We start from the raw sequence: 27699 nt of genomic DNA on the forward strand, positions 1-27699 counted from the left end.
CAAATATTATTTGATGATTTACAAACATAGATTTGATTTTGATTTTGTTGCTTTACAAACATATATTAGAATTGATTTTGTTGCTTTACAAACATAGATTTGGATTGATTTGATAGATTACTTTTACTCAATTGCAATGAGGTTGCAAATCTCATTTATTCAGGAGGAGCTATCTACTATTTAAAGTACCACTTCATCAATGACTTTTTTTTTTCTTTTACTTTTGAATATTGATTGTTGCATAACAAATAATATTTAATGATTCAGCTCTTTATTGTACCCATATTTTCATATGCCAACTTACATGGTAAGTGAATTTTCATTATTTTCTGTAGATATATATAACTACTCAATTGAAGAATTATCCTACAAAAGAAAATTTTAAGAGAATACGCCAGATTATAACTTCTTTTCTTTTATAACTAATTTGTTGTTTTAAACCTTTTTCATTCATTCTTAGAACAGTAAAAATAGAAAGATAATAGAACTATTTTACTGATATTACTGTAATGGGAACAACAAACATTTCACTAACAACAACATAACCTTTAAATGGGAACAAGAAACATAAAGTGTGTGTGAAAAATTGAAACAACTAGTATTATGTGAGTGTGTGTGTGTGTGAAATGGAAACAACTAGAATTTAACCTCATATATATATATATATATGAAAAATTCAACCAAATATCATAAAAAATAGAAACAACTAACACAGAAACAAATTATCTTAAAAATAGAAACAACTAGCATTAAGAGTGTGTGAAAAATAGAAACAACTAGTATCATTTGAGTGTGTGTGTGTGTGAGATAGAGAAGTAGAAACAACTAGCATTAAGAGTGTGAAAAATAGAAACAAGTATCATAAAAATAGAAACAACTCACACTGAAAATGGAAACAAGTAAAATTAAAAATAGAAACAACTAGTATTATGTGAGTGTGAGTGATATGGAAACAACTAGAATTTAAGCTCATATATATATATATGAAAAAATAGAAGCAAATATCATCATATATGAAAAATAGAAACAAGTATCATAAAAATAGAAACAACTCACATTGAAAATGGAAACAAATAAAATTAAAAATAGAAACAACTAGTATTATGTGAGTGTGTGTTAAATGGGAACAACTAGAATTTAACTTCATGTATATATATATATATATAAAAACTCGAAACAAATGTTATAAAAAATGGAAACAACTCACATTGAATATTGAAAAATGGAAACAATTATCATAAAAATAAAATTACTACATTTTAACCTCATTTGAGCGTGTTACACACATATTCAAATGGTACTAGTTGTATTTTTCACAAACACTCATACACACACACATATATATATATATATATATATGAAAAATGGACACAAATACAATTAAAAATGGAAATAACACACATTGAAAATAGAAACAAGATAAATTAAAAATAGAAAATGGAAACAACTGATAGTAAAACAAATTATATTAAAAATGGAAACAACTAGTATTAAGAGTGTGTAAAAAATAGAAACAACTAGTATCATTTGAGTGTGTGTGTGTGTGTGTGAACTATAAACAACTAGAATTTATATAAAAAAATCGAAACAAATATCATAAAAATTGGAAAATAGAAACAAGTATCAAAAAACTAGAAACAACTCACATTAAAAATAGAAACAAGAAAAATTAAAAATAGAAACAATTAGTATTAAGTGAGCATGTGTGTTAAATGGAAACAACTAGAATTTAACCTCATATATATAAAAATAAATGGAAACAACTCACATTGAATATTGAAAAGTGAAAATAACTATCATAAAAATAAAATTACTACATTTTAACCTCATATATATATATGTGGGAAATGGAAACAAATGCCATAAAAAATGAAAAACAACTAGAATTTAACCTCATATATATATGAAAAATGGAAACAAGTATCATAAAAATAGAAAATGGAAAGAAGTGAAATTGAAAAATGAAAACAACTAGAATTTAACCTCATATATAAAAAAAAGGAAACAATTATCATTAAAATAGAAACAACTCAAATTGAGAATGGAAACATGTCAAACTAAAATGGAAGCAATAAAATTAAAATGGAAAAAACTCATACTAAAATGAAAAATAATTAGAGGGGTTTTCAATTTTGCATTTTTTATGAACTTTTTTTTCAAAAATACCTTAATATTGAAACAAATTCCATATAAAATGAAAACAACTAGAATTTAACCTCATATATATGAAAACAAGTATCATAAAAATAGAAACAATACACATAAAAAATAGAAACAACTCATATATATCTATATATATAAAAAGGAAACAAGTATCATTAAAGTAGAAATAACTCAAATTGAGTATGGAAACATGTCAAATAAAAATGGAAGCAATAAAATAAAAATAGAAACAACTCATATTGAAACAGAAAAGAAATTATATTAAAATTGGAAACAAGTATTAATTAATAACAATAGATACAAATGGCATAAAAAATAAAAATAACATAATCTTTAGATGGAAACAACTAGCATTATGAGTGTGAGAAAAAAAAATGGAAACAGGCCAAAAAGAAAATAGAAACAACTTACACTGATAATGAAAACAAATACCATAAAAAGTAAAAACAACTCACAATAAAAATTGAAACAAATGGAAACGAAATGGAGAAAAATGAAAATAAAAAAAAAATGAAATGGAAACGATTAATCAATCAAATATAAACCACAAAGTATTTAGTTTGGAATTTGGTAATCTATGTTTTATTAGTATGAAAACACTTGTGAAAATACACATTTTCCTTCATTAAATTTTTTTTACAAAATTTTGAGGGTAAATATGGAATCTTAAGATACTTTATTTAGGGTAAATAGATAAAACCCTAAATAAAACCAATCACCTTTCTTTCCTTTCTCTATCAACCTCTCCCTGTCTCTCTCTCTCATTACATTTCTCTCTCTCTCTCTCTCTCTCTCTCTCTCTCTCTCTCTCTCTCTCTCTCTCTCTCTCTCTCTCTCTCTCTCTCTCTCTCTCTCTCTCTCTCTCTCTTCTCTCTCTCTCTCTCTCTCTCTCTCTCTCTCTCTCTCTCTCCGATAAAGCAAAAGGCGATATACCACCACCACTACCGCCAAGATACCCACTCTCCGTCACTCTCCTCCAACAGTCTCTTCGTTTTGCTTTTGAAGCCAACGCCGCCGTCCAATTTCAGAGCTATAGTAAGTGTAAACATCTTTAATATATGTAAACAATAATAGGATTATAGGAATGAAAATCCATGGAAGTGTTTTTTCTCTTTTCTTTTGTTTATGATAATTCTTTGTTTAGAATCCTTCACTTAATTAGTTTATGATAATTCTTTTCGTTTATGATAATTCTTTGTTTAGAATCCTTCACTTAATTAGTTTATGATAAATCTTTTCGTTTATGTTTGTAATTCCTAATTAGCTTAATTAGACACAGTATTTGTAGTGATGATAATATTAAGGGCACTTGGGGGTGCCCTTAGAGCTCAACTTGTCACGGTAGCAAGGGCATTCTGACTTGTTACCATAAGTCCCAAATAGGACACACTTGCACGCTTTGCAACATATTCCACAGTACTTCAAGCATCAATGCTTTTTTCCAGTCTTTCCACATCGAACCTCACACTTTGAATCACAAATACCTATACACACACACACACATACTTAATTCATTAATTTCTTTATTCTATAAACTAAATATATGACTTTAATAATCATTCTTACTTGGAAAAACCATGGGAGTTGGAGTTCGACTTGGACTTAGATCATTGGCCATTGTCAACTGAAGCAAACAAGGGCTCAAACACATTGAAATAAGTAGCAGAACTCCAATAAGCTTCATTTTTTTTTCAATAGTTATTAAAATCTATTTCAAGACAAATATCAATAAGCTTATTAATTATAAGCCAGTAGTTTTAATTATTAGAAAAGTTGTGAATCCACATCTTCAACTCATTCAATCATATATTCTCCATTACATATCAATGCTCTTAAAGTACATAAAAGTTATAGTCTATTTTCTTAATTATACTCTTAAATTTACATTGTGCGCACCATACCCCTGAGAATTAAATATGTTAAATAAAATATGTTTCTTTTTTCTTTGTTTGTTTGTCATTCTTGTAGATATGACAAAAGTATCCCCATTGAAGAAAGAAAGGAGAGCTTCATCAAGTAGGAAAAAAAGAAGAAATGAGAATGAATTTTCGGTATATTGATCTTGCATTTCTATTCTTTAATATATTTTAAATAATAATTATTTCGAATATTATAAATACATGTTTACATTCCAAAAAAATAAGTCACATTCTATGCCAAATATGTATTTCAAATAACTAGACAGTAACATGTCCCTTATTTTGTGTGTAGGATTTAGATGCAAAAAAGTTGATTTTTGCAAAATCAACAATACATGTGCAAACCTATTGGTGTGGTTTAGAAATCATTAAAAAAATTCTAAGTAAGCAGCTGATAGACAGATCTAAAGGTTGTTGTTTTGGGTTTCTTCTTGATATGGATGAATCTCTTCAACCAGCTATCATGATCATCCATTCTCTCTTGCTACATCAAAGACATACCGATAATAAAACAGAGTTAGAATTGAATTTTGAAGATAAGAAAGCAACGTTTGGACTGGATGAATTTGCTCTGATAACAGGCTTAAACTGTTCTCAGCTTCCAAAGCATGTTGGAGATAGCTACCAGCCTATTATGATAAAGGAAAAATACTTTCCTGGGAAGCATTTTGTTTCAAGGGATAATTTGAAAGAATTTATGTTGTTTGGAACAATTAAGGACGGTGATGATGCCATCAAGATGGCTAAGGTGTTTACAGTGACAAACATCTTAGAAAGTAAGAGAGGAAGCACTGCAGTTGATGAATTCATTATGAAACTAGTAGATGACAAAGAAGATTTTGACAAGTATCCTTGGGGTCGTCGTTCATTCGACGAAACAATTAAAGGTCTTATCAGTGCTGAAGAATGCGACAAGAAGGGCTATGAGCTATGTGGGTTTCCACTAGCTTTTCAAGTCTGGGGGTTTCGAAGTGATTCCATTGCTAGGGGAATCGTTTGAGACACGTGTTGGAAGAAGAATTCCAAGACTTTTGAATTGGAAGTTACTTAAAAATCTCCAAAAGAAAACTGTTTGGAAGGAAGTTTTCCAAAAATTGCAGGTTTGTTTCTTGTTGTCTTTAATTATTTTCATAATGTTTAATTGTATACTGTCCTTTTGCTAATATACATTTTTGTAATATATAAAAGTTGGTTATGAACCTTTGATTTGATCTGAAGCTGAAGAAAATTCATTAAGTGGTCATTGTGTTAAAACTCCAACTTTGAATAAAGAGAAAGACAAAAGTGTTGATATCCCCCTTACAATGCCGACTGAAAAGCATACAAATACTAGCCAAGAAAGAAGCATTGAAGAAGAAATATTTGAACTGCTGAAGGTACTTTTAATTTATTACTACATGTGTGTGTGTGTTTTTTTTTTTTTTTTTTTTTGCAACTTAATTTCAGCATTTTACATTTCAAAATCAGTAGTTAAACTTGTGCAGAATATGTTGTTTACATTACAGTAACCTTGAAATTCCATTTACTTACATATGTATTTAGATTGCTTCATGTTTTCATATATTTTTTTCATTTAGTTTAAATTCCTATAACTTTTGCAGGATGTCAAAGGAGAAATGAGTGTAGTTAAGAAAGACACTGATGAAATTAAAAATGAAACAGCTAATGTAAAGATAGGAATCAATGATATATCAGAGATAAAGAAATAGACATTTGATGTTAATATGGGAATGGATCACTTTGGCAATCTTCTTGACTCATTGTTAAAACAAGATTTCTCAAAAATGAAGGCAACTTGTACAGGAGTAGAAGAAGAGATAAACAATATAAATGAGGGAAAGTCTTGTTCCCAAAAAGATGAATTTGAAGATGAGGCAATCCCAGAAACGAGTGAACAGGCATGAAATTTATTTTGTCACTTCTAATAAATAACGCTTCATAATTAGTTATGGTTTTTTTTTTTAAAAAAAAAACTAGGTATTGGTTCTGATTTCTCACTATAAATACAATTTTCAGGTTTCTAAACAAGAAGCTCATGAGAGGAAAGAAGCAACACTTGATAATCAAGGTGAAGATATGGGATTCAGAAACATGGATGATGTTGTTGTTGGTCCAATGTTAAATACTAATCCACAGTCTTGCAGTCAAGAAATTGCTGAAAAAGTAAATGGTGAAAATGAAGGATTAGATAACATCACGGACTATAATATTTTAAACTTCAAGCTACTATCATCAGTGGAAGATGAGAATGAGCCTTTGTGTCCTACAATGAAAATGTTACGTAGAAAGAGCAAGAGGACAATGAAACCAAGTTCTGTTGTTTGCTCTCCGTTTAAAGCTTTTGGAAAGAATCACTAATGGAGCATGGCTTTTAAGATACATAGGAAGGAAACCAACTGCTGATTGATGTCCTATCTTGAGTTCTTAAAGCTGTAATCTTATAGAAATCCTTTAATGGTTTACTTGCAGTCAATTTTTTGTGTAATGTGTCAAATATTTTCACACATATAGTAAAGCTCACAAGCTCAGGCTGTCTAAAAAACCATTATGTCGTGTTATCTTATATCATTGATTTAAGAATGTTGCTGTCAATTTGACCAAGATGATACCTACGTGGCTATAATTGTTAGGGAAGTGGTGGTGTAACATCCCCGCTTCAAGCCTCCATTGGGCCCTTACACCCACAGACTCATGGCTCTTATACACGAGTACGCCACTCTAGCTGCTTCCTGGACTGACGAACTGACCCTACAGACCAACACGAGTGTTTCCAGCGTGCTTTGTCCTCACTCACACGCTTCCTGGGAAAACTTCCCAGGAGGTCACCCATCCTGAAATCGCCCCAGGTCAAGCACGCTTAACTGTGGAGTTCTTTTGTGATGGGCTACCGAAAAATAAGATGCACCTTGTTGATATAGGTAGTACCAATCAATCCATTTAAGCTCTCTTCAACTGTGTAGTCCCATACCTACACAGTCTCAGAATCATCCCACTTGACCTTCCCCAGGCGGTGTGGGATTGTACAGATTACCTGGTATTTCCCCTTACGGATCACGGGACTACTGACTGTCACAATCACCCCCCCTTACGGGGTCCAACGTCCTCGTCGACCACACTTCCGGCTGGGTCAAGGCTCTGATATCATTTTGTAACGTCCCCGCTTCAAGCCTCCATTGGGCCCTTACACCCACAGACTCATGGCTCTTATACACGAGTACACCACTCTAGCTGCTTCCTGGACTGACGAACTGACCCTACAGACCAACACGAGTGTTTCCAGCATGCTTTGTCCTCACTCACACGCTTCCTGGGAAAACTTCCCAGGAGGTCACCCATCCTGAAATTGCCCCAGGTCAAGCACGCTTAACTGTGGAGTTCTTTCGTGATGGGCTATCGAAAAACAAGATGCACCTTGTTGATATAGGTAGTACCAATCAATCCATTTGAGCTCTCTTCAACTGTGTAGTCCCATACCTACACAGTCTCAGAATCATCCCACTTGACCTTCTCCAGGCAGTGTATGATTGTACAGTTTACCTAGTATTTCCCCTTACGGATCACGGGACTACTGACTGTCACAGGTGGTATATCACAACATTTTACTTGTTTATTTATTTCATTTATTTAGTTGGTTTAGCTTTGTGTATTTGGGTTAGTTGTTAAATGGAATGATGTAGATATTTTTATTAAATAAACTCATGTTTATTCTTTGGAGGTGTAGAGTTTCTGAAATGAAAAATTAGTAGAACCAATGTGGTTGTACCAAAGTGGAATCAGAGTTTGGCAATGGATGAACGAGTGAAGTTAAATAAAAACTTGGACAAATTGACCCTTCTATCTGATTGTTTAAAGCGGAGCAATTTTTCCAATTAAGAACATCATACACTAAAAATAGAAACAAGATAAATTGTTGTATGAAAACAAAATAAGACATATTGAAAAATATAAACAATTTAACATCAAAATGGAAACATTTAGTATTTAACAACATAGAAAATAAAAAATGGAAACAAGTCAAAAAGAAAAATTCAACTAGACTTTAACTTCATATATATGTATGTAAAATGGTAACAAAAAATCATAAAAAATGGAAACAACTCACACTAAAAACAAATTCAAGACATATTGAAAAACAGAAACAATTTAACATCAAAATAGAAACAAGTACTATTTAACAACATAGAAAATAGAAAATGGAAAAAGTCAAAAAGAAAATCGAAACAACTAGAGTTTAACTTCATATATATATGTAAAATGGTAACAAAAATCATAAAAAATAGAAACAACTCACACTAAAAACAAAAACAATACATATATATAAAAAAATAGAAACAAGTAGTATTTAACAACATAGAAAATAGAAAATGGAACCAACTAGAGTTTAACTTCATATATATATATATATATATAAATATATATATGGGTGACTATTTAATGGTTATATTTTTATTGTAACCATATGGTTACATTTTTCTTTAACCTGTAATAGTAGGTTACTAATAGGTAGACTTTCCTTTTTTAGATTTAATTAATTATAATTAACTATTTTCTTAAAATAATTAATTAAATAGACATTCCTTTTTTAGAATTATTTAATTATAATTAACTATTTTCTTAAAATAATTAATTAAATATTTAACAAGACCTCTTTTAGCAATTAATATTTATATTTAAATCCTTACTTGAATTATTTTAATAATTGCCATTTAATTATAATATTTTACAATAAAATTTATTTTTTTTACAAAAATTAAACTTCTTTTGACACAAATTAAAATTCTCTTCTTATAATAAATTTTCAAATAATTAATTATTTTTAAATGATATTTAATTATTTTGTTACAATTATAAGAACTAAGTATGAGGCCTCAAGCTAATCAATCTTGCAACTATTTTTTTTTTCTAAAAAATCCTTCAACTTATTTCATTTTTAACTTTTTAAATATATATATAAAAAAATTAAATAATTAAGTGTAATAATTTAAAATTAAGATTACAAGTATAATAAAATTTAAATTATGAAATTATATGTCTATAATTTTAAATTATAAAAAGTTTTGCTATAAAATTTTAAATAATTTAAGTATAAAAAAATAAATTGCTAAAAGATCCTTATATAGTAATAAATTGCAAAAAAATAATTAATTTGTATTATAATTAATTTAATTTTAAAATATAATTAATCTTAATTAAAGTTTTATAAGAAAATAAATGGTTAGGTTACTTTCAGGTTACAAGTTATTTATTATTTATTTTTGTTTAATTTCCAAATTAATCACAACCATTTAATAGTAATCCAATGATTTAAAACAATGTAACCATGATGGTTACAATAAAAATGTAACCATTGAAACCTCTTCCATATATATATATATATGTGAAAAATGGTAACAACAATCATAAAAAATAGAAACAACTCACACTAAAAACAAAAACAATACATATTGAAAAATGAAAACAATTTAACATCAAAATAGAATCAAGTAGTATTTAACAATACATAAAATAAAAAATAGAAACAAGTCAAACTAAAAATGGAAACAACTAGAGTTTAACTTCATATATATATATTTAAAATGGTAACAAAAAATCAGAAAAAATGGAAACAACTCACACTAAAAACAAAAACAAGACATATTGAAAAATGGAAACAATTTAGCATCAAAATGGAAACAACTAGTATTTAACAACACAGAAAATAAAAAATGAAAACAAGTCAAAAAGAAAATGGAAACAACTAGAGTTTAAGTTCATATATATATATATATATATTTAAACCAGAAAGTATTTAGTTTGGAAATATTTTATATGGTGATCTATGTTTTATTAGTAAGAAAGCACTTATGAAAATACACATTTTCCTTCATTAAAAATTTAACAAAATTTAGAGGATAAATATGGAATATTAAGATATTGGCATAGAAATAAAAAAAATCCTAAAACCCTTTAACCTTACATTCCTTTCTCTATCAACCTCTCTCTCTCTCTCTCATTCCATTGCTCTGTCTCCCTCTCTCTCTGATAAGGCAAAAGCCGATATACCACCACCACCACCGCAAAGATACTCTCCTACACTCTCCATCACTCTCTTCCAACATTCTCTCCGTTTTGCTTTCGAAGCTAGTGCCACCGTCCAAAGCTTTCACATCGACAGTAAGTATTTTTTAAATTTTTTACATATCTAAGAAATTTGATAGCTCTGCTAGGGCTAGAGGTACTAACCAACCTTTCTAATGGTAGAACTAATTATTGTGGAAGCTATTCAGTCTTTAAGGGGTTTCATTGTGGGCATTTTTATCTCCAATGAATAACTGATGAGCTCATTTGCTCATTAACCTTTTGACAAAATCTTCTGATTAGTTTGTTTAAGCTCTTTAAATGACATTTTTGTCTGTGAGTTCATTTTATGACTAGTGATAGTTTTTTTAGTGACAGACCTAGTCTTTGTATTGATGTATATCCATATTTGCTGGTACAATGTGGAGTCCACTTGGTACAATGTGGAGTTTTGTATGTACAAGTTTTCAAAAGCTTTTGTGTGTAATAAGAGTAACAACAGTACATTTATATGATTTGAATGATCTATAATAGTAGTAATAGTCATTTTAAACATGTATTTCCTTGACAGACCTAATATCTATGTTCTTGGTGAAAACTCTAGCCGCTAATCCATATTTGCTTGCATTAGCTCTTCTAATTACTTCATCAATCTTCCTGGGGTTGAACAAAGTAAACTTAGAGGAAATTCAAAGAAGCTTTTATTTCTGAAATAGACTCAGTAAATTTTCTTAACTTTAACTTAAATTTTTTATGCTGTAGAAAATGACGAATAAGCCAAAGTTCAATATAAAAACCAAAAAAAGCAAATCTTCTTCAAGTTCGTACAAGAAGAAATATACAAGGTTTAAAGAGTGTGCTAAAAAAACTTTCAGCAAAAAACTAAAAGAGAAGATATTATCATTTTAAAGGTACTTAAATAATTGTTTATTAAGTTTTTCTCATAAACTCTTATAAACCATTTAAAATTATAATTAATTATTTTTTGTATAACTCTTTTGATGCAAATTTTGACAGGATATAAAACAAGAGAACACAGAATTGAAAAATATAATAGCTGAACTTAAGGAAGAATTTATTGGCTTTAGCAAAGCATTAGAAGATGTGACTGAAATTAAGGAGCAACTTAGTCACATGAATTGCACAATCAACAAATTTGGGCAACTTTTGCAAACATTTTTGAACAAGGTATCTGCGGAGAAAGGCAAAGAAAAGAGGAAAAAGACAAAGAAAAAAACAAAAAAGGCAAGGAAAAAGAGAAAGAAAACAACAAAAAAGTCAAGGAAAAAGAGAACCAAACAACAAAAAAGGCAAGAAAAAAGAGAAAGAAAACAACAAAAAAGGCAACGAAAAAGAAGAAAAAGATTAGACCGAAAACAACAAAAAAGCTGAAGGAACAATCAAAGTTAATGAACAAGGCAAAAAAGGAGAAGAGGACGAAAGAAAAAAACAGCTGACAAAAGAAGAAGTGTAATAACTAAAATATTTGTTTATTATATTTCTATTATGCTAGTCTAAAAATCTCGATGTCGAAATAGTGATTGCATAGAATAAGTTAGTTTCTTGAATAGAGGATTACTTTTATGTAAGATTTGTGTTAGTCTCCAAAATAATAAGATTATCATCATTATAATAATTATTATTATTATCTTATTTTGAAAATAAATATAGTTATATGTTGGTAAAATTAGATTATAGTATTTTGAGTGTTTAAAATATATATTAGTAAGTGGCATAATGACCTAAGTCTTGGGTCATGTAGATTTGGCCAAGACTATATATATAAATGATAAATTTTATTTGATTAGAATAAATGGAACTAATAGAGATTATTAATATGTGTGACACTTTGTGAGGAGTAGTGATCAATAAAATATAAGAGGTATTAATTAAAAGTTGATTAGTGAAACAAGTGCATGAGAAGCTAGTGGGAGAATAATTCAAAATATGTAATATTGTTAGACTAGAATCCTTTAGGTTGGGATTAGAAATGATTTTTTTTATTATGGTCATTAGTTAGTATGTAGTAGCTTCAAAAGAATAAATAAAAGGAAGTTAAGGATAGTTACACGTGTGTGCATGGTTTGGAGTGTTGAATTAGTCTTCACATGTGGTTTAGTTATGAGTAATGCATGGGATGTAGGCTTATGAAACAAAACAAAGTTACAATTCAAAATTTGAAGCTTTAAATAATAGTAACGTGGCAGCTATAAAGAGGCAATCTCTCATTTATCATAACTCCTTAAGTCTAGCATCAAATTCGGTTAAACTTAGATGGCTTTCTATAAATAGAAAGTGATGGCTTCAGGAAACTATAAAAACATGCATCTTATTCCTTTCAGAAAAAATCCTGAGCTATCTTTCTAAACCTAGCCGCCACCTCTTCTTCTTCCTTTTTCTTTGATTGTTTCGAAATGCCTTAGTGATAGAGTGGTGCCCACACACAGCAAGTGGTACCTTAATCATAGTGTGGAAGATCGTGAAGAATCCAGATTCAACAAAGAAGGACATTCGGGCTCAGATCTTGATAATACTCTGCGACAGAAAGGATACAAGGGTTAGAGATCTGTGTGGAAGGAGACATATTATTCCGGTGCACCCAATGTAAGGTTTCCTAAACTTTATATAATTTATTTCATTATTTTAGAATTCATATTAGGATATTAATGAAACATACATGGTAGTAAATCTAGATCCTGGTAAAATATAATGTCTCCTTCCACTCAGATCTCTAACCCTTGTATCCTTTCTGGCACAGAGTATTACCAAGATCTGAGCTCGAATGTCCTTCTCTTGAATCTGGATTCTTCACAATCTTCCACACTATGATTGATGTACCACTTGATGTGTGTGGGCACTCACTCACTCACTATAGGGTTCGGTTTTCAGAAGAGAAGAAGAAAGAGAGAAGGTTGCGGCTAGGTATAGGAAGAAAGCTTTGAGTTTTTCTCTGAAGGAATGAGATGCATCATCTTTTTCGTGAAGCCATCACTACCTATTTATAGCAAACCACCTAGGGTTAGGTTAGATTTATTTGGGATTAAAATAATGAAAAATAAATGATAAATAGGCTACATAAGTGGTCGGCCATGTATAGGATAATGGGCGCCACTTTTGTAAATTTGCCATTTTATCATTTCTACATCTCACTTTCTCAAAAACCCAATTTTCCAATTTAACCACTTAAATGCCAATTCTAATTATTTAATTGTTGGGAATATTTTACCAGGATCTAGATTTACTACCATATATGTTTCATTAACATCCTAATATGAATTCTAAAACAATGAAATAAATTATATAAAGTTTAGGAAACCTTACATTGGGTGCAGCGGAATAATATGTCTCCTTCCACACAGATCTCTAACCCTTGTATCCTTTCTGTCGCAGAGTATTATCAAGATCTGAGCACGAATGTCCTTCTTTGCTGAATCTGGATTCTTCACGATCTTCCACACTATGATTAAGGTACCACTTGCTGTGTGTGGGCACTACTCTATCACTAAGGCATTTCGAAACAGTCAAAGAAAAAGAAAGAAGAAGAGGTGGCGGCTAGGTTTAGAAAGATAGCTCAGGATTTTTTCTGAAAGGAATAAGATGCATGTTTTCATAGTTTCCTGAAGCCATCACTTTCTATTTATAGAAAGCCATCTAGGTTTAGGTTAGAATTGTATGACATTAAAATAATGAAAATATAAATGGTAATATACTTGCATAGTGGCCAACCATGATATGGATAGTGGGCCTCACTTTGTAATTTTGCAATTTTATCATTTTTCCATCCCATTTTCTCAAAAATGCCAATTTTCTAATTTAACCATTTAAATGTCAATTCTAATTATTTAGTAACTAAAAAAATTAATTATTAAATAATATTGTCATTTAATATATTTATTAATTAGACATATAAAGTCTCTTAATTAATAAATAAAACCAAGAATCTCTTTTCTTCACAATTTTGCCGTTGCTTAGTGAAAATTCATAAAGTAGACATAGTCTAACTTTAGAATTATAATTGATTAATTAAAATCAATTAACTGAGTCTTACAAGCAGTATGGTCTCAACTAGTATGGGGACCATGGGCCTATATAACCAAGCTTCCAATAAGTCAAACCGAATTTACCAAGTAAATTCCCTAACTTATTAATTCCTTATTGAATCCACACTTAGAATTTGGAATTGCACTCTGAGTCATATAGAACGCTCTATATGTTCCACAATATAGATACGCTATTAATTATCCATTGTTATAATCCTAATTTGATCAATGACCCTCTAATAGATGATCTACATTGAATAGGCACTAAATTACCGTTACACCTTCAATGTATGTTATCCTTAAAACACTTAGCTCCGTATAAATGATATTTCAGCGAAGTGAAATGAGATCTCAAGCATTTATCTCTGTTTAGCCAAGCTCGAAGGATATCATCGTTTCACTTCTAAATTCCTATAGAAGTTATAGACTCCATATTTATGTTAGCGCTCTCACTCAATTATGCTATCATGTTCCCCAAATGTACGTATCACCCTGACTGTTCTAAAGTAGGATTAACTAACAAATCAAAGAAAATGTATAATACTCTTGAGATCAAACCTAACCATATCAGGATTAAGATCATTTGATCTAGGATCAACAGGTGATATTGAATTGAATAGATATTACGGTAAATTTTAACCAATCTAATCAAAGTTCAATATCGGTCCCTTCCGATGTATACTCCATACATCCTATACTGGTAAACTTTGCCAATGCCCTAGAAAGGACATAACACTTAACCAATGTGTAAGAATACCTATTGCTGATTATATTATGCCAGTCTGAATCTAGTGAACTGACAAATTAGGGAATAAACTTTCGAACATATAATTAAGATTATATTCCACTGTGCTGACAACACTATAATCATTAACAAATTCATATGTTCTGGACTTAAATAGAATTCATACATTATATGCATATAATAATGAAATAAATCATGTGAACCATGCAACATAAAATGTTATTTCTGATCTTTATTAATAAGTAAATCTGATTATATTGAAATGAGTTTTATTTAGGGCACAAAACCCAACATTAATAACTAAAAATTAATTATTAAATAATATTGTCATTTAATATATTTATTAATTAGACTAACCGATGTCTCTTAATTAACAAATAAACCCTAGAAACTCTTTCTTCACAATTTAGGCCTTGCTTAGTGAAAATTCATAAACTAGACATAGTCTAATTTTAGAATTATAATTGATTAATCAAAATCAATTAACTGAGTCTTACAAGTAGTATTGTCTCAACTAGTATGGGGACCATGGGCCTATATATCCGAGCTTCCAATAAGCAGACCAAGAACTTACCAGGTAAATTCACTGACTTATTATTCCTTGTTGCATCCACGCATAGAACTTGGAATTGCACTCTCAGTTATATAGAATGCTCTATATGATCCACGATATAGATACGCTATCAATTATCCATTGTTATAATCACAATAATGAATGATCCTCTATAAATGATTTACATTGTATAGGGATTAAATTACCGTTACACCCTTCAATGTATTTTATCCTTAAAACACTTAGCCACCTATAAATGATATTTCAGTGAACTGAAATGAGTACTCAACCATTTATCTCTGTTTAGCCAAGCTCGAAGGAAATCATCATTCAACTTCTATTTGCTAGATAAAAGTTATAGATTCCATATCTATGTTTAGCGCTTCCACTCAATCGCACTACCATGTTCCAAAAATGTACGTATCACCCTAACCAAAAAGTAAGTTTAACTTAAAAATCAAAGAACATGTATAATACTCTTGAGGTCAAACCTAACCATATCAGGATTTAGATCATTTGATCTAGGATCAACTAGGTGATATTGAATTGAATAGATATTATGGTAAGTTTAATATATTTGATTCAAAGTTCAATATTTGTCCCTTCCGATGCATACTCCATGCATCCAACCCAAGCTTTACTTTAACCAATGCCCTGGAAAGAACATAACACTTCTCCAAGGTACAACTAAACTATGTTGTAGATTCACATATCAGTTAAACCCTGTGTACTGATAAATCTAGGAATATATATTGAATCACATAATCTTGATTACTTTCCACTCTGTTGATGACACAATAAACAAGAATATAAATGTGACATTGGTTTGGATAAATTTATAAATCAAATAAACAAGTAAATGATAACATGAACCAAATGACACACAAAGTGATGAAAATACTTCTGTTTCTTTATTGATATTTAAAAGATAAAGATTACATTAAAATTGGAGTTTTATTCAGGGCATAAAACCCAACACGGTGGCCAATCCCAATCTCACATTTCTAGGCTTAAGTGCAAAAGAGGGATGACGTCTGTCAAACTGCTTCCACTCGTCTGCATCTGCAGGGTGTCTAAGCACGCCATCCTCTTTAGGTCTCTTAGAGTAGTGCCACCGCATGTCTTTAGCCGAGTGTCTTGAACTGTATAACCTCTTTAGTCTCGAAATTAAAGGAAAGTACCACAAAACGTTTCTAGCAACTTTTTTTCCGTCTCCCTTTCTCTTTTTCCAACGACTCTCACCACAAATAGGACATAGTTCTTTTTTTCATTCTCTTTCCAAAATAAGGCACAATTATACTTGCACACATCAATGGTTTCATAACCCAAACCAAGGTTACGCAGTTTCATCTTCAACTCGTAATGGGACTTGGGTAATTTTGTACCCTCTGGAAATAACTCAATCAATATGGCGAGTGACATATCAAAAGAATGGTTACTCCACTTATTGAGAACTTTGCAGTGCATCAGCTTCACCAAAGTGTTGAGCACTGATTTTTTGCAACCCGGGTACAATTCAGTTTCCATATCCTTGAACAAATCGTCGTACTTACCACCACCATTCACAGGGGGCTCATTAAAAGAAGCAGTGGTAGAACTTGGATCATCAAAACTAGGATCTTCTCTTAAAATATCCGCCATTACATCTGCCATTTCTTCTTCTTCTTCGTTGTCTAATATTTCTACAGCCGGTTGCGTGAACGACTCCCCATAAAAATACCAGGTCGTGTACGATCGTTGGATGCCGTGCACAAATAGAGGTACCCTAATATTATCGGGAGATTCAAAGTTCACATTCAGACATCTCATGCAAGGGCATCATGTAACTCCGACAGAATTTATTTGGATTCGAGCAACTCTAACAAACTCATCCACAACCCCTACGAAACTCTACAGATCGTCTGTTTGAAGTCATCCAGCTTCTGTCGCTCACCATATTGGTACACAATATGAAAACAAACAATTTAAATTAAAGTTGAAAATGTGTCCTACTCAACCTTGTCACTCCATTTCTAAAAGGGTAAAGAACCTATCCCATTCAGGTTTGTAATATACATATAGTGCAATCTATTCTCTTAAGATTGCTGCTTTTTTTTCCAAAATTTCGACAGCACCTCCCTACAGTTCTCACAAGTAAGCAAACTATTACCAAGTATGCCAACTTACAAGAACATGCAATGAGATGGTGTACCAAACTCTTTAACAAAGAAACAATCAAATGAGCAATAGATCACACTATAGGTATAAAACAAGCCCAAACTATCCATGTGGACATAAAAGTCCTGGTTAATTTGGAGAAGCATATTTAAGAGTCCTTACTGACTCAGCCTCTCCAAACGGGTCTAAGGAAAAATGTGTGTGTGAAATAAATTATCATTATGTGATAATACAAACAAAATTGTTCTATCCTATCTTTGGTTTATAACCAAAGAAATCAATTCAGGGTAAGAATTTCATTTTATGCTATATTAAAATGTCTTATGGTATCTTATAATGTCTTATGCTATTTTATGTATACCACCTATGTACTTTTATTAATGTTATTATTAATTCAATGTTATTTTGTGCGATATTATATACCACCTATGTATTTTTATTAATGTTATTATTAATTCAATGTTGAATGTTATTTTTAATTCTAAATTTTTTCATTTCAATGATGGTCTTTTTAATTTATGAAAACTTAATTTAATGAATTTCACCTATTAGTGATAAACATAGTTTTTTTGTCACAACTTTAATTATTTTTTCAATTATCTAATTTCTTTAAATTAACAATTTATGTAACATTATGACTAATATAAATGAAAATTTTTAAATTAATTAATAAGTTTTTAATTTATCAATTTTTAACTTAATAAAGTTTCTAATTATTATTTAGTAATAAGTAAATTTGTGACATTTTAAAATTACCAAGTTATTTAAATGAATTTGTGTTACAATTGAAGTCTTAACTAATTAAATTATCAATTTTTAATTTAAATTTACTTAGTGATGTTGTAATTATTTTTCAAAAATAACCTATTACCAATATTTTTATTGTAATTAATAATCTGTTAACTAATTTTTTAAATTTAACCTATTATCATATCTATAATATTAGTGATGTTCTAATTATTTTTTAAATATAACCTATTATCAAATTGAAAATGTTATGCTACCGAAAATTCGACAGCATAACACTTTACAATTGAGCATTCCTAAATTTATAACACCTACACAAAAATCACAAACACAATACCAAAACAGTTTACATGCATATTACATTATACCTATTATCATATCTATGATATTAATGATGTTTTAATTATTTTTTAAATAAAAACTATTATCAAATTGAAAATGTTATGCTACTAAAAATTTGACAGCATAACACTTTACAATTGATCATTCCCAAATTTATAACACATACACAAAAATCACAAACACAATATCAAAACAATTTACATACATATTAATTTTTGCCACCCATCCGACCGCAGTATATTTTTCACAGATTCCACTTCACTATGGATAATATATAAGATATTCAAACTCTACTAATATGCATTTTCAAGTAAACTTTTTTTTAAATATTATAAATAATATAACATAAGCATACTAACCTTCCAATATAACGAGAATTGATTTTTGCCAAACACCGAACAAAGGAATACCAAAAACCTATTTAGCAAAAAAAAAATAAATATTAACTAAATAAAAGTATAGTACTATGTGTATATATTATATATATATATATGTAACATATACATTTACATATACACATATATATTACATATATATATACACACAAATATATACTTTTACATATATATACATACATTTACATATATACATATATACACACAAATCTACTTTTATATACAAGTACATATACACATATATACTTTTACATATACTAGCATAAAGTTACGTACAATGTACATATATATCTAGTTATACACTTAGTTTTTCTTCTAGGTTGAGTTTAGAATTTTGAATATTAGAATTACATTGTAAATTTCAAAAAACTTATTAATTTCAAAGACTTTAAGCAAAAACTTATTAATTACATATACACATATATACTTTTACATATATATACATACACACACATATATACATATACACACATATTTATACATATACACATATATATACATTTACATATATATACAAATACACATATATAAACTATTATATACATTTATAGACACATATACACACACATTTATAAAAATACACATAAAACTATAAAAATTTACACATATATATAAAAACTTAAAAAACTAAACACAATTTTATACACAAATAAACTAAAATTATTATATATACACAAATAAAAAATAAATTAAATAAAACTAAACTAGAGAAAATATAGGCTACTGGAGCGGAGGTGTGACGGGTGGTGGGTGGCGGCTCGGGCAGCGGCTGCCAGAGGTGCGGCGGCACGTCCTCGTTGGAGTCCCGGTACAAATGCTTTTTTGGAAAAAAATAAAAAAAAAAAAAGAAGAAAAAGATAGAAACAATGATTTCGTAGTGAAAATGGGGTTTTGGGATGGTGAAAATGGTGTTTGGAAGGGAAAAGAGGGGGCTGTCGGCGGTGGTTCTACAAAACGCAGAGAGAGAGAAAGAGAAGAGGAAAATGGGGAAGAAGGGTTCGTGGCTATTTTTATTTACTTTTGACTTTTGCCGGCGCAATTCGGTGCGCCGACAAAAGTCTATCCTGAATAAAAACGCACGAAACGCTTTTTTTCTTTTAAGCTGGGACTTTTGCCGGCGCACTTACATGCGCCAACAAAAGTTTTCCACAAAATTTTCACACACGTTTTCCTTTTGGCGGGAAGTTGACTGCCAAAAATTTCAAGACTTTTGCCGACGCATAAATGCGCGGGCACAAGCAAAACCCTGATTTAACGTGTCCACTGGTCAAACAGTTCCCACTTTTGTCAGCGCAATTAAATGCGCTGGCAAAAGTCCCCACCTACTTTTGCGCGCACGTTTATTCACTGCGAGGGAAATTGACCGCCTTTTTTTCAGACTAAAATGCGCCGACAAAAGTAAATAATATTAAAAAATAAATTAATCATCTTTTGCTGGCGCATGTAAACTCGCCGGAAAAAGTTTGCTCGAACCGCCAACAATTCCCACCTTTTGGCGGTTTGGTGAAGTCGGTGGTGCTGTCGTCTGTGGTAATCATCAGGTCATGCCTGATCTTGGGATTCAACCCGTCCAGATACTTCTCCTTCCTGCTGAAGTCGGTCGGCACAATTCCCGAGGCTAACCTCGCCAACCGGTCAAACTGAGTAGTATACTCAGTGACGCTCATGTTCTCCCGCTGGGTCAGGTGAACGAACTCTTTCCTCTTGGCGCTTCTGACCGCCTCATTATAGTATTTCGCGTTGAAGAGTTCCTGGAACCTTTCCCAGGTCATGGTGGTGACATCGTGAATCTGAGACACCATGTCCCACCATACCAGGGCATCCTCCTGGAACTGAAATGTGGCGCACACCACTCTGTCGTTACCGGTGACACCCATGAAGTTCAGAATTCTGGTAATCACCGTCAGCCACTGCTCGGCTTTCGATACATCTGGACCTCCCAGGAATACCGGAGGTGCTTGTTTCCGGAACCGCTCATATAAAGGTTCCAATCTGTGGGCCGCCACCACTATCTCGGCCTGGGCAGCAGGGGCAGGTGCCACTGGAACTACGGGCACTGGAACTGCAGGAGCACCCTGCTGTCTCAACCTCTGAATCTCGAGGTCTTGTTCTTCGATCCGGGCTTGCATCTCCGCAAACCGTAACTCCCAATTCGGGGCTCCCTGATCGGCTGGGGGAGCCTGGGCAGCCTGTGGCGGGTCCTCAACACCCCGACCACGAGCCCTGCCTCGGGGACCTCTACCTCGGCCCCTAGCAGGTGGGGGAAACCGAGCTCCCTCTCCCTGATTCGACCCCACGGAGTTGCCCCGACTCCTGGTAGTCCGCCTGGCGTCCATCTAATTAGAACCGCCTGCGAAACCAAGAGTTGGCATATCAGGTCGTATTCAAGGCGAGCTTACTAATGCCGCTTAATTTGGAAATTAGAAATGAAACATGCGCCTATTCTACTATCAGGCTACTAACATGCTTCCTAACAGGCTTTTCTTTTTCATAACTGAATAAAATAAACTACTAAAGCAATAAAGGCTTACTGAACCGTGAACCGAGCTAACTGCTGATGATGATTGTACATGTCGTGACGATCTTCGGAAGACAACCTGGCGGCTCTGATACCAAATTGTAACACCCTAACTATCTTAGGCGTATTACGTGATTTTTAAACGTACTGTGCAGCTCGTTGCTAATCAACGAGGTTTATGGAAAAACGTGATTAATTAAAATTTTGCTTTTTCATTAAACTTATAAACCATTTTACAAAAGTCTCGGGATCCCGATTTATAAAATATTTACAAAAGTTTTAACTGATTAACTTTTACATCAAAATGAAAGTCGTCTAACGACAGTTACAAAAATCTCAGCCGTGCTGTCCCGAGGATCGTACGCTCCAGGCCTAACCGCCCCGACATGTACAATCTCATAAGCTCGCTCACGGTCCATCAGCTACAGCCTTGCCTTTACCTACACATGAACGTAAACTGTGAGTCGACAGACTCAGTGAGAAAAACATAATAATATCATACATAAAACTGACTGCCGTGTCCAACACGATACTGAGTCCCGCTACTGCCATGTCCAACATGGTACTGAGCACTACTGCCATGTCCAACATGGTACTGAGTTTTGAACGTTCAGGGGACGGTACTATTGACAAGTATCCTCCTGATCGGTCGAACCGGTCATACTCCGGCTGCTGGTCATACTCCAGCTTGTCACCGACGGATAGGTCAATAGCAGCCGAACCACCAACATAGTGTCGGCTGATCGGTCGAACCGGTCATACTCCGGCTGCTGGTCATACTCCACCTCGTACCGAGCGTGACGGGGTTGGATGGTTCGAAGCCTAAAGACCGATCTAATGTAATCTTGCAGGCTTCCTACATGCACGCTAAACATGTAATCTACATATGCATACCGTTATACTAATCTTACTCGGATTCCGATTTCGTGTGTGCGGCCAACTCCGACCGGAATCGAAGCCGAATCCGCGGACATCGGCTCCTAAACCATAAAAATCACAACGCTATAAGTGACACGCTAAATCACTTCCCGGGGACTAAAACTTGAAACTAAAAGTTTCCCTATCGATAAAAAGCATGGCAATACCCCTAAAAACCCAAAAACGAGGAAAACTAGGGTTCTGAAAAATCCCCCAACCGGCAGACCGGTTGCCCAACCGGAATTCCGGTTCTGGGAATTTCTGAACCCCCATCCGGAATTCCGGATGCTCAACCGGAATTCCGGTTCCTCGCAGGCAGCAACCAAAAATTCCATAACTTGACCAATTCGACCCCAATTGGTCCCAAACTTTCCAGACCTGTTCTATATGCCCCAAATAACAATTCTAGAGCATCAAACCTACCCAGAAATCACATAGGCAAAATTCACCATTGGAGCTCAAGCTTTGAGTTCCAAACTCAAGCTTGAGCAAAACCACCTAAACATGCAATCCATAAGCTTAATTCTACTTAACTAAGCCTAAAAACATCTCTGAAAACAAACAGAAACATCCAGCAATTCACAGAAACAAAACATAGCATTTTCCCTCAAAAATCACATATTTTAACATAGAAACTAAAAGCTTTGGACACCCTATCTAGCATGCTTCAAACAACTCAATTAACATCACATAAACATGCTTTGATCCTCATAAATCAACAACAAAAAGACAGCAGCAACAATCACATAGAAATCCAACATGCATCATCATTTTTTTCAAGAAATTTAAAGAGAAAGGAACTAGGAAGCACATACCACAACAAGGGATCACTAAAGTTGCAATCTAGGGCTTGAATCACCACCAAAAATCCCAGCTTTTGAACCCTAAGTCTCAGCCGAAAATGAGAGGAAAAGAGAGAGAGTTTTTCTATTTTGAAATTTCTAACTTTTGACTAAGTGTTGGAAAATGAGAGAAAAAGGATTTTCATGCATATAATACCATTTTATTAAATCCATTTCAGCCAAAAAGATTATTTAAAAATAAACATTTAATTCATTTATTAAATCATATAAGACACTAATGGGGCAAAAAGACCATTTTGCCCCTCCACCATAAAATCACATAAATCATACTAAAGGGGTATTTTTGGGACATTCTAAATTCCCGGCCATTCCCGACATTCCCAATGTCTAAAACCCGTCCCCAAAATACTAACATACTAAGTTGTGATTTCTACTGAGCCAAACGCCGCGTTCCAAAATACCGGACACCGGAAATGCGAAATATAAAAGCTACTGATAACATACTCATGCATATCTGAATTCCATAAATATCAACAATAAATTATTTAAATGGCTATAAATAATTTCATGATTAAACATAAACAACTGCTAATTTCCAAATTAACTAAGCGGGCTTTACAATCACCATGTGAAAATACCCTATCCTCAGAGGCTCAGAAAATCAAGTCTAGACAAGCAGTTCACCAAATTCCTAGAAGTCTTCAAAAGACTTCACATTAACATTCCCTTTGCTGAAGCTTTAGAGCAGATGCCAAGTTATGTGAAGTTTATGAAGGAAATTTTGTCAAAGAAGAGAAAGATGGAGGATTATGAGACAGTGGCTCTAACTGAAGAGTGCAGCGCCATTCTACAGAAGAAACTCCCTCCCAAACTCAGAGATCCAGGGAGCTTCACTATTCCTTGTACTATCAGAAGAATTGAAGGAATAAGTGCACTATGTGACTTCGGAGCCAGCATTAACTTGATGCCTCTATCAGTGTTCAAAAGATTGCAGCTGGGTGAAGCAAAGCCAACCACGGTAACTCTCCAATTGGCGGATCGATCACTAGCTCATCCTAGAGGAGTCATTGAGGATGTGTTAGTTAAAGTTGACAAGTTCATCTTTCCAGCTGATTTCATTGTTCTGGATATGGAAGAAGATAGCAATGTCCCAATCATTCTTGGGAGACCATTCCTGGCAATTGGCCAAGCCTTGATCGATGTTCAGAAGGGTGAATTAAAGCTGAGAGTCCAAGGAGAAGAAGTGGTCTTTAATGTGTTAAAGGCTATGACATACCCAAAGGCAAGTGATAACTGTTTCTTCATTGATTTGATTGATGAAATTGTGGGTGAGAAAAAGCTGCTAGATGATCCTCTTGAACTAAGTTTAACTGAAGATGAATTGACGGAGCAAGAGGGACAAGAGGTCATGGGTTATGTGAAGTGGCTTGATTCCTATGGGCCCTTGAACAGAAGGTATTTTGAAGAATTGGGAGCAGTTCCAAAAGAGTTAATGCCATCTACAGAAAAGCCTCCAGAACTTGAATTGAAGGTGCTTCCTAGTCACTTGAGGTATGAGTTTTTGGGTAAAGATAAAAAGCTGCCAGTTATTGTGTCAGCTTCTATTTCTGATGTGGAAACTTATAGACTACTGAGGGTACTCCGAGCTCACAACAAGGCCATCGCCTGGACACTAGGTGACGCCAAAAGAATCAGTTTTTCAACAATGATGCACCGAATTCTAATGGAAGACAATGCCAAACCAACAATCGACGCTCAACGAAGACTCAATCCACCCATGAAGGAAGTTGTCAGAAAAGAAGTAGTCAAGTGGTTGGATGCTGGAGTTGCTTATCCCATTTTAGATAGTAAGTGGGTTAGCCTGGTGCAAGTGGTTCCAAAGAAAGGTGGAATGACTGTGATTAAAAATGAAAAGAATGAGTTGATTCCTACAAGAACAGTCACTGGTTGGAGGATTTGCATCGACTATAGGAAACTCAACAAAGCAACATGAAAAGATCACTTTCCTTTGCCCTTCATTGATCAAATGCTAGACAAATTGGCGGGGCAAGAATATTACTGCTTTCTTGATGGCTACTCTGGATACCATCAGATAGCTATAGCACCCGAAGATTAGGAGAAGACGACTTTCACATGTCCCTACGGTACCTTTGCTTTCAGAAGATGCCATTCGGTTTGTGTAACGCTCCTGCTACTTTTCAAAGGTGTATGATGGCTATTTTTTCAGATTTGATAGAATCTTGTATTGAAATCTTTATGGATGATTTCTCGGTTTTTGGTTCCTCCTTCGATCAGTGTTTGGAAAATTTGGAAAAAGTGCTAACTAGGTGCAATAAGTCTAATTTGGTGCTAAACTGGGAGAAGTGCCACTTTATGGTGACAGAAGGAATTGTTCTTGGGCACAAAATTTCGAAAGCAGGAATTGAGGTGGATAAGGCTAAAGTTTCAAGAATAGAGAATTTACCACCTCCAGTTTCTGTAAAAGGAGTGAGGAGTTTCTTGGGCCATGCTGGTTTCTATCGACGATTCATTAAAGACTTCTCAAAGATCTCTAAGCCATTGTCCAGCGTACTTGTTAATGGTGTACCCTCCGAGTTTGGAGATGACTGTTTAAAAGCGTTTCAAGTTCTTAAAGAGAAACTGATTTCAGCACCAATAGTTACTTCACCGAATTGGGATTTACCTTTCGAATTGATGTGTGATGCAAGTGACTATGCAATTGGAGCGGTCTTGGGTCAAAGGGTTGACAGGGTGTTTCACACCATCTACTCTGCTAGTAGAACCCTGAATGATGCTTAACTGAATTATGCCACAACGGAGAAAGAGATGCTGGCAATTGTGTTTGCTTGTGATAAGTTCCGACCCTACCTGATTGGGAATAAGGTTATTGCCTACACAGATCATTCAGCGATCAAGTACCTTATGACCAAGAAGGATGCAAAGCCGAGACTGATTCGGTGGGTACTTCTACTTTAAGAATTTGACTTAGAGATAAAAGATAAGAAGGGCACTAAAAATGTGGTAGCAGATCACTTGTCAAGACTAGAGCACGATGAAAGTCAGAATACGAAAGAGGTACAGATAAATGAGAAATTTCCTGATGAACAACTCTTTAGTGTGAGGGAAAGTCTAATGGTACCGTGGTATGCTGACTATGTTAACTTCTTGGCTGCTAATATAACTCCTCCTGAGTTCTCTAGACAACAATTAAAGAGATTCTTTTCTCAGGTGAAACATTACTACTGGGAAGAGCCAATCCTCTACAAGCACTGTGCAGATCAGATAATACGAAGATGTGTGCCTGAAGAAGAGATGTACTCTATTCTAAATCATTGTCATGCTCTACCATGTGGGGGACACTTCAGTGGAACTAGAACAGCTGCCAAGGTGTTGCAGAGCGGATTCTTTTGGCCAACACTTTTCAAAGACGCTAGTACTTTTGTGAAAGCATGTGATCGTTGTCAGCGTACAGGAAACATCTCAAGAAGAAACGAAATGCCTTTGACAGGATTCTTGGAAGTAGAATTGTTTGATGTGTGGGAGATAGACTTCATGAGTCCCTTTCCTTCATCTTTTAGCAATCTATACAACCTATTAGCTGTGGATTATGTGTCAAAATGGGTGGAAGCTGCAGCAACACCAGCCAATGATGGCAAAACAGTTTTTCGGTTCCTTCAAAATAACATATTCACAAGGTTTGGTACTCCCCGAGCAATCATAAGCGATGAAGGGAGTCACTTCTGCAACAAACAGTTCGAAGCACTCCTCTCGAGATATGGTATTCGTCATAGAACTGCTCTACCCTACCATCCGCAAAGTAATGGCCAAGCTGAGATTTCTAACCGGGAAATAAAGATGATTTTAGAGAAAACGGTGCAGAGATCAAGGAAAGATTGGTCAAGAAAGTTAGATGACGCATTGTTGGCTTATAGAACAGCGTTCAAAACGCCAATCGGGATGTCACCATATCGGTTGGTGTTCGGAAAGACTTGTCATCTACCAGTGGAGTTAGAACACAAGGCGTACTGGGCAATGAAGACTCTGAACATGGATTTAAAGGTTGCTGGACAGAAAAGATTACTGCAGTTGAATGAGTTGGAGGAATTTCGGAATGAGGCTTATGAGAACGCTAAGATCTACAAGGAAAGAACTAAAAGGTGGCATGACCGAAACTTAGTCAGGAAGGAGTTTCAACCCGGGCAACAAGTTCTACTTTTCAACTCAAGGCTGAAGTTGTTTCTTGGTAAATTGAAATCAAGGTGGTCAGGGCCATTTACAGTGGTCAAAGTGTTTCCTTATGGAGCGGTAGAATTGAAAGGTGAAGGCCCTAATACTTTCAAAG

General features: G+C 33.4%; 1 protein-coding gene across 1 annotated transcript; it reads left to right on the forward strand.

Annotated features, from left to right (window-relative positions):
• Positions 1–4518: 4518 nt before the first annotated feature.
• Positions 4519–5082, forward strand: LOC133034330 (uncharacterized). The gene has a single exon (XM_061109392.1). The coding sequence runs from the start codon at positions 4519–4521 to the stop codon at positions 5080–5082; it is 564 nt and encodes a 187-aa protein (XP_060965375.1).
• Positions 5083–27699: the final 22617 nt, after the last annotated feature.

Source organism: Cannabis sativa, chromosome 2 (assembly GCF_029168945.1).
Source record: "Cannabis sativa cultivar Pink pepper isolate KNU-18-1 chromosome 2, ASM2916894v1, whole genome shotgun sequence".
Classification (NCBI taxonomy): Eukaryota; Viridiplantae; Streptophyta; class Magnoliopsida; order Rosales; family Cannabaceae; genus Cannabis; species Cannabis sativa.

Coding starts and splice junctions, on each gene's coding strand:
- LOC133034330 (XM_061109392.1), top strand. CDS start 4,519: ATGGATGAATCTCTTCAACCAGCTATCATGATCATCCATTCTCTCTTG.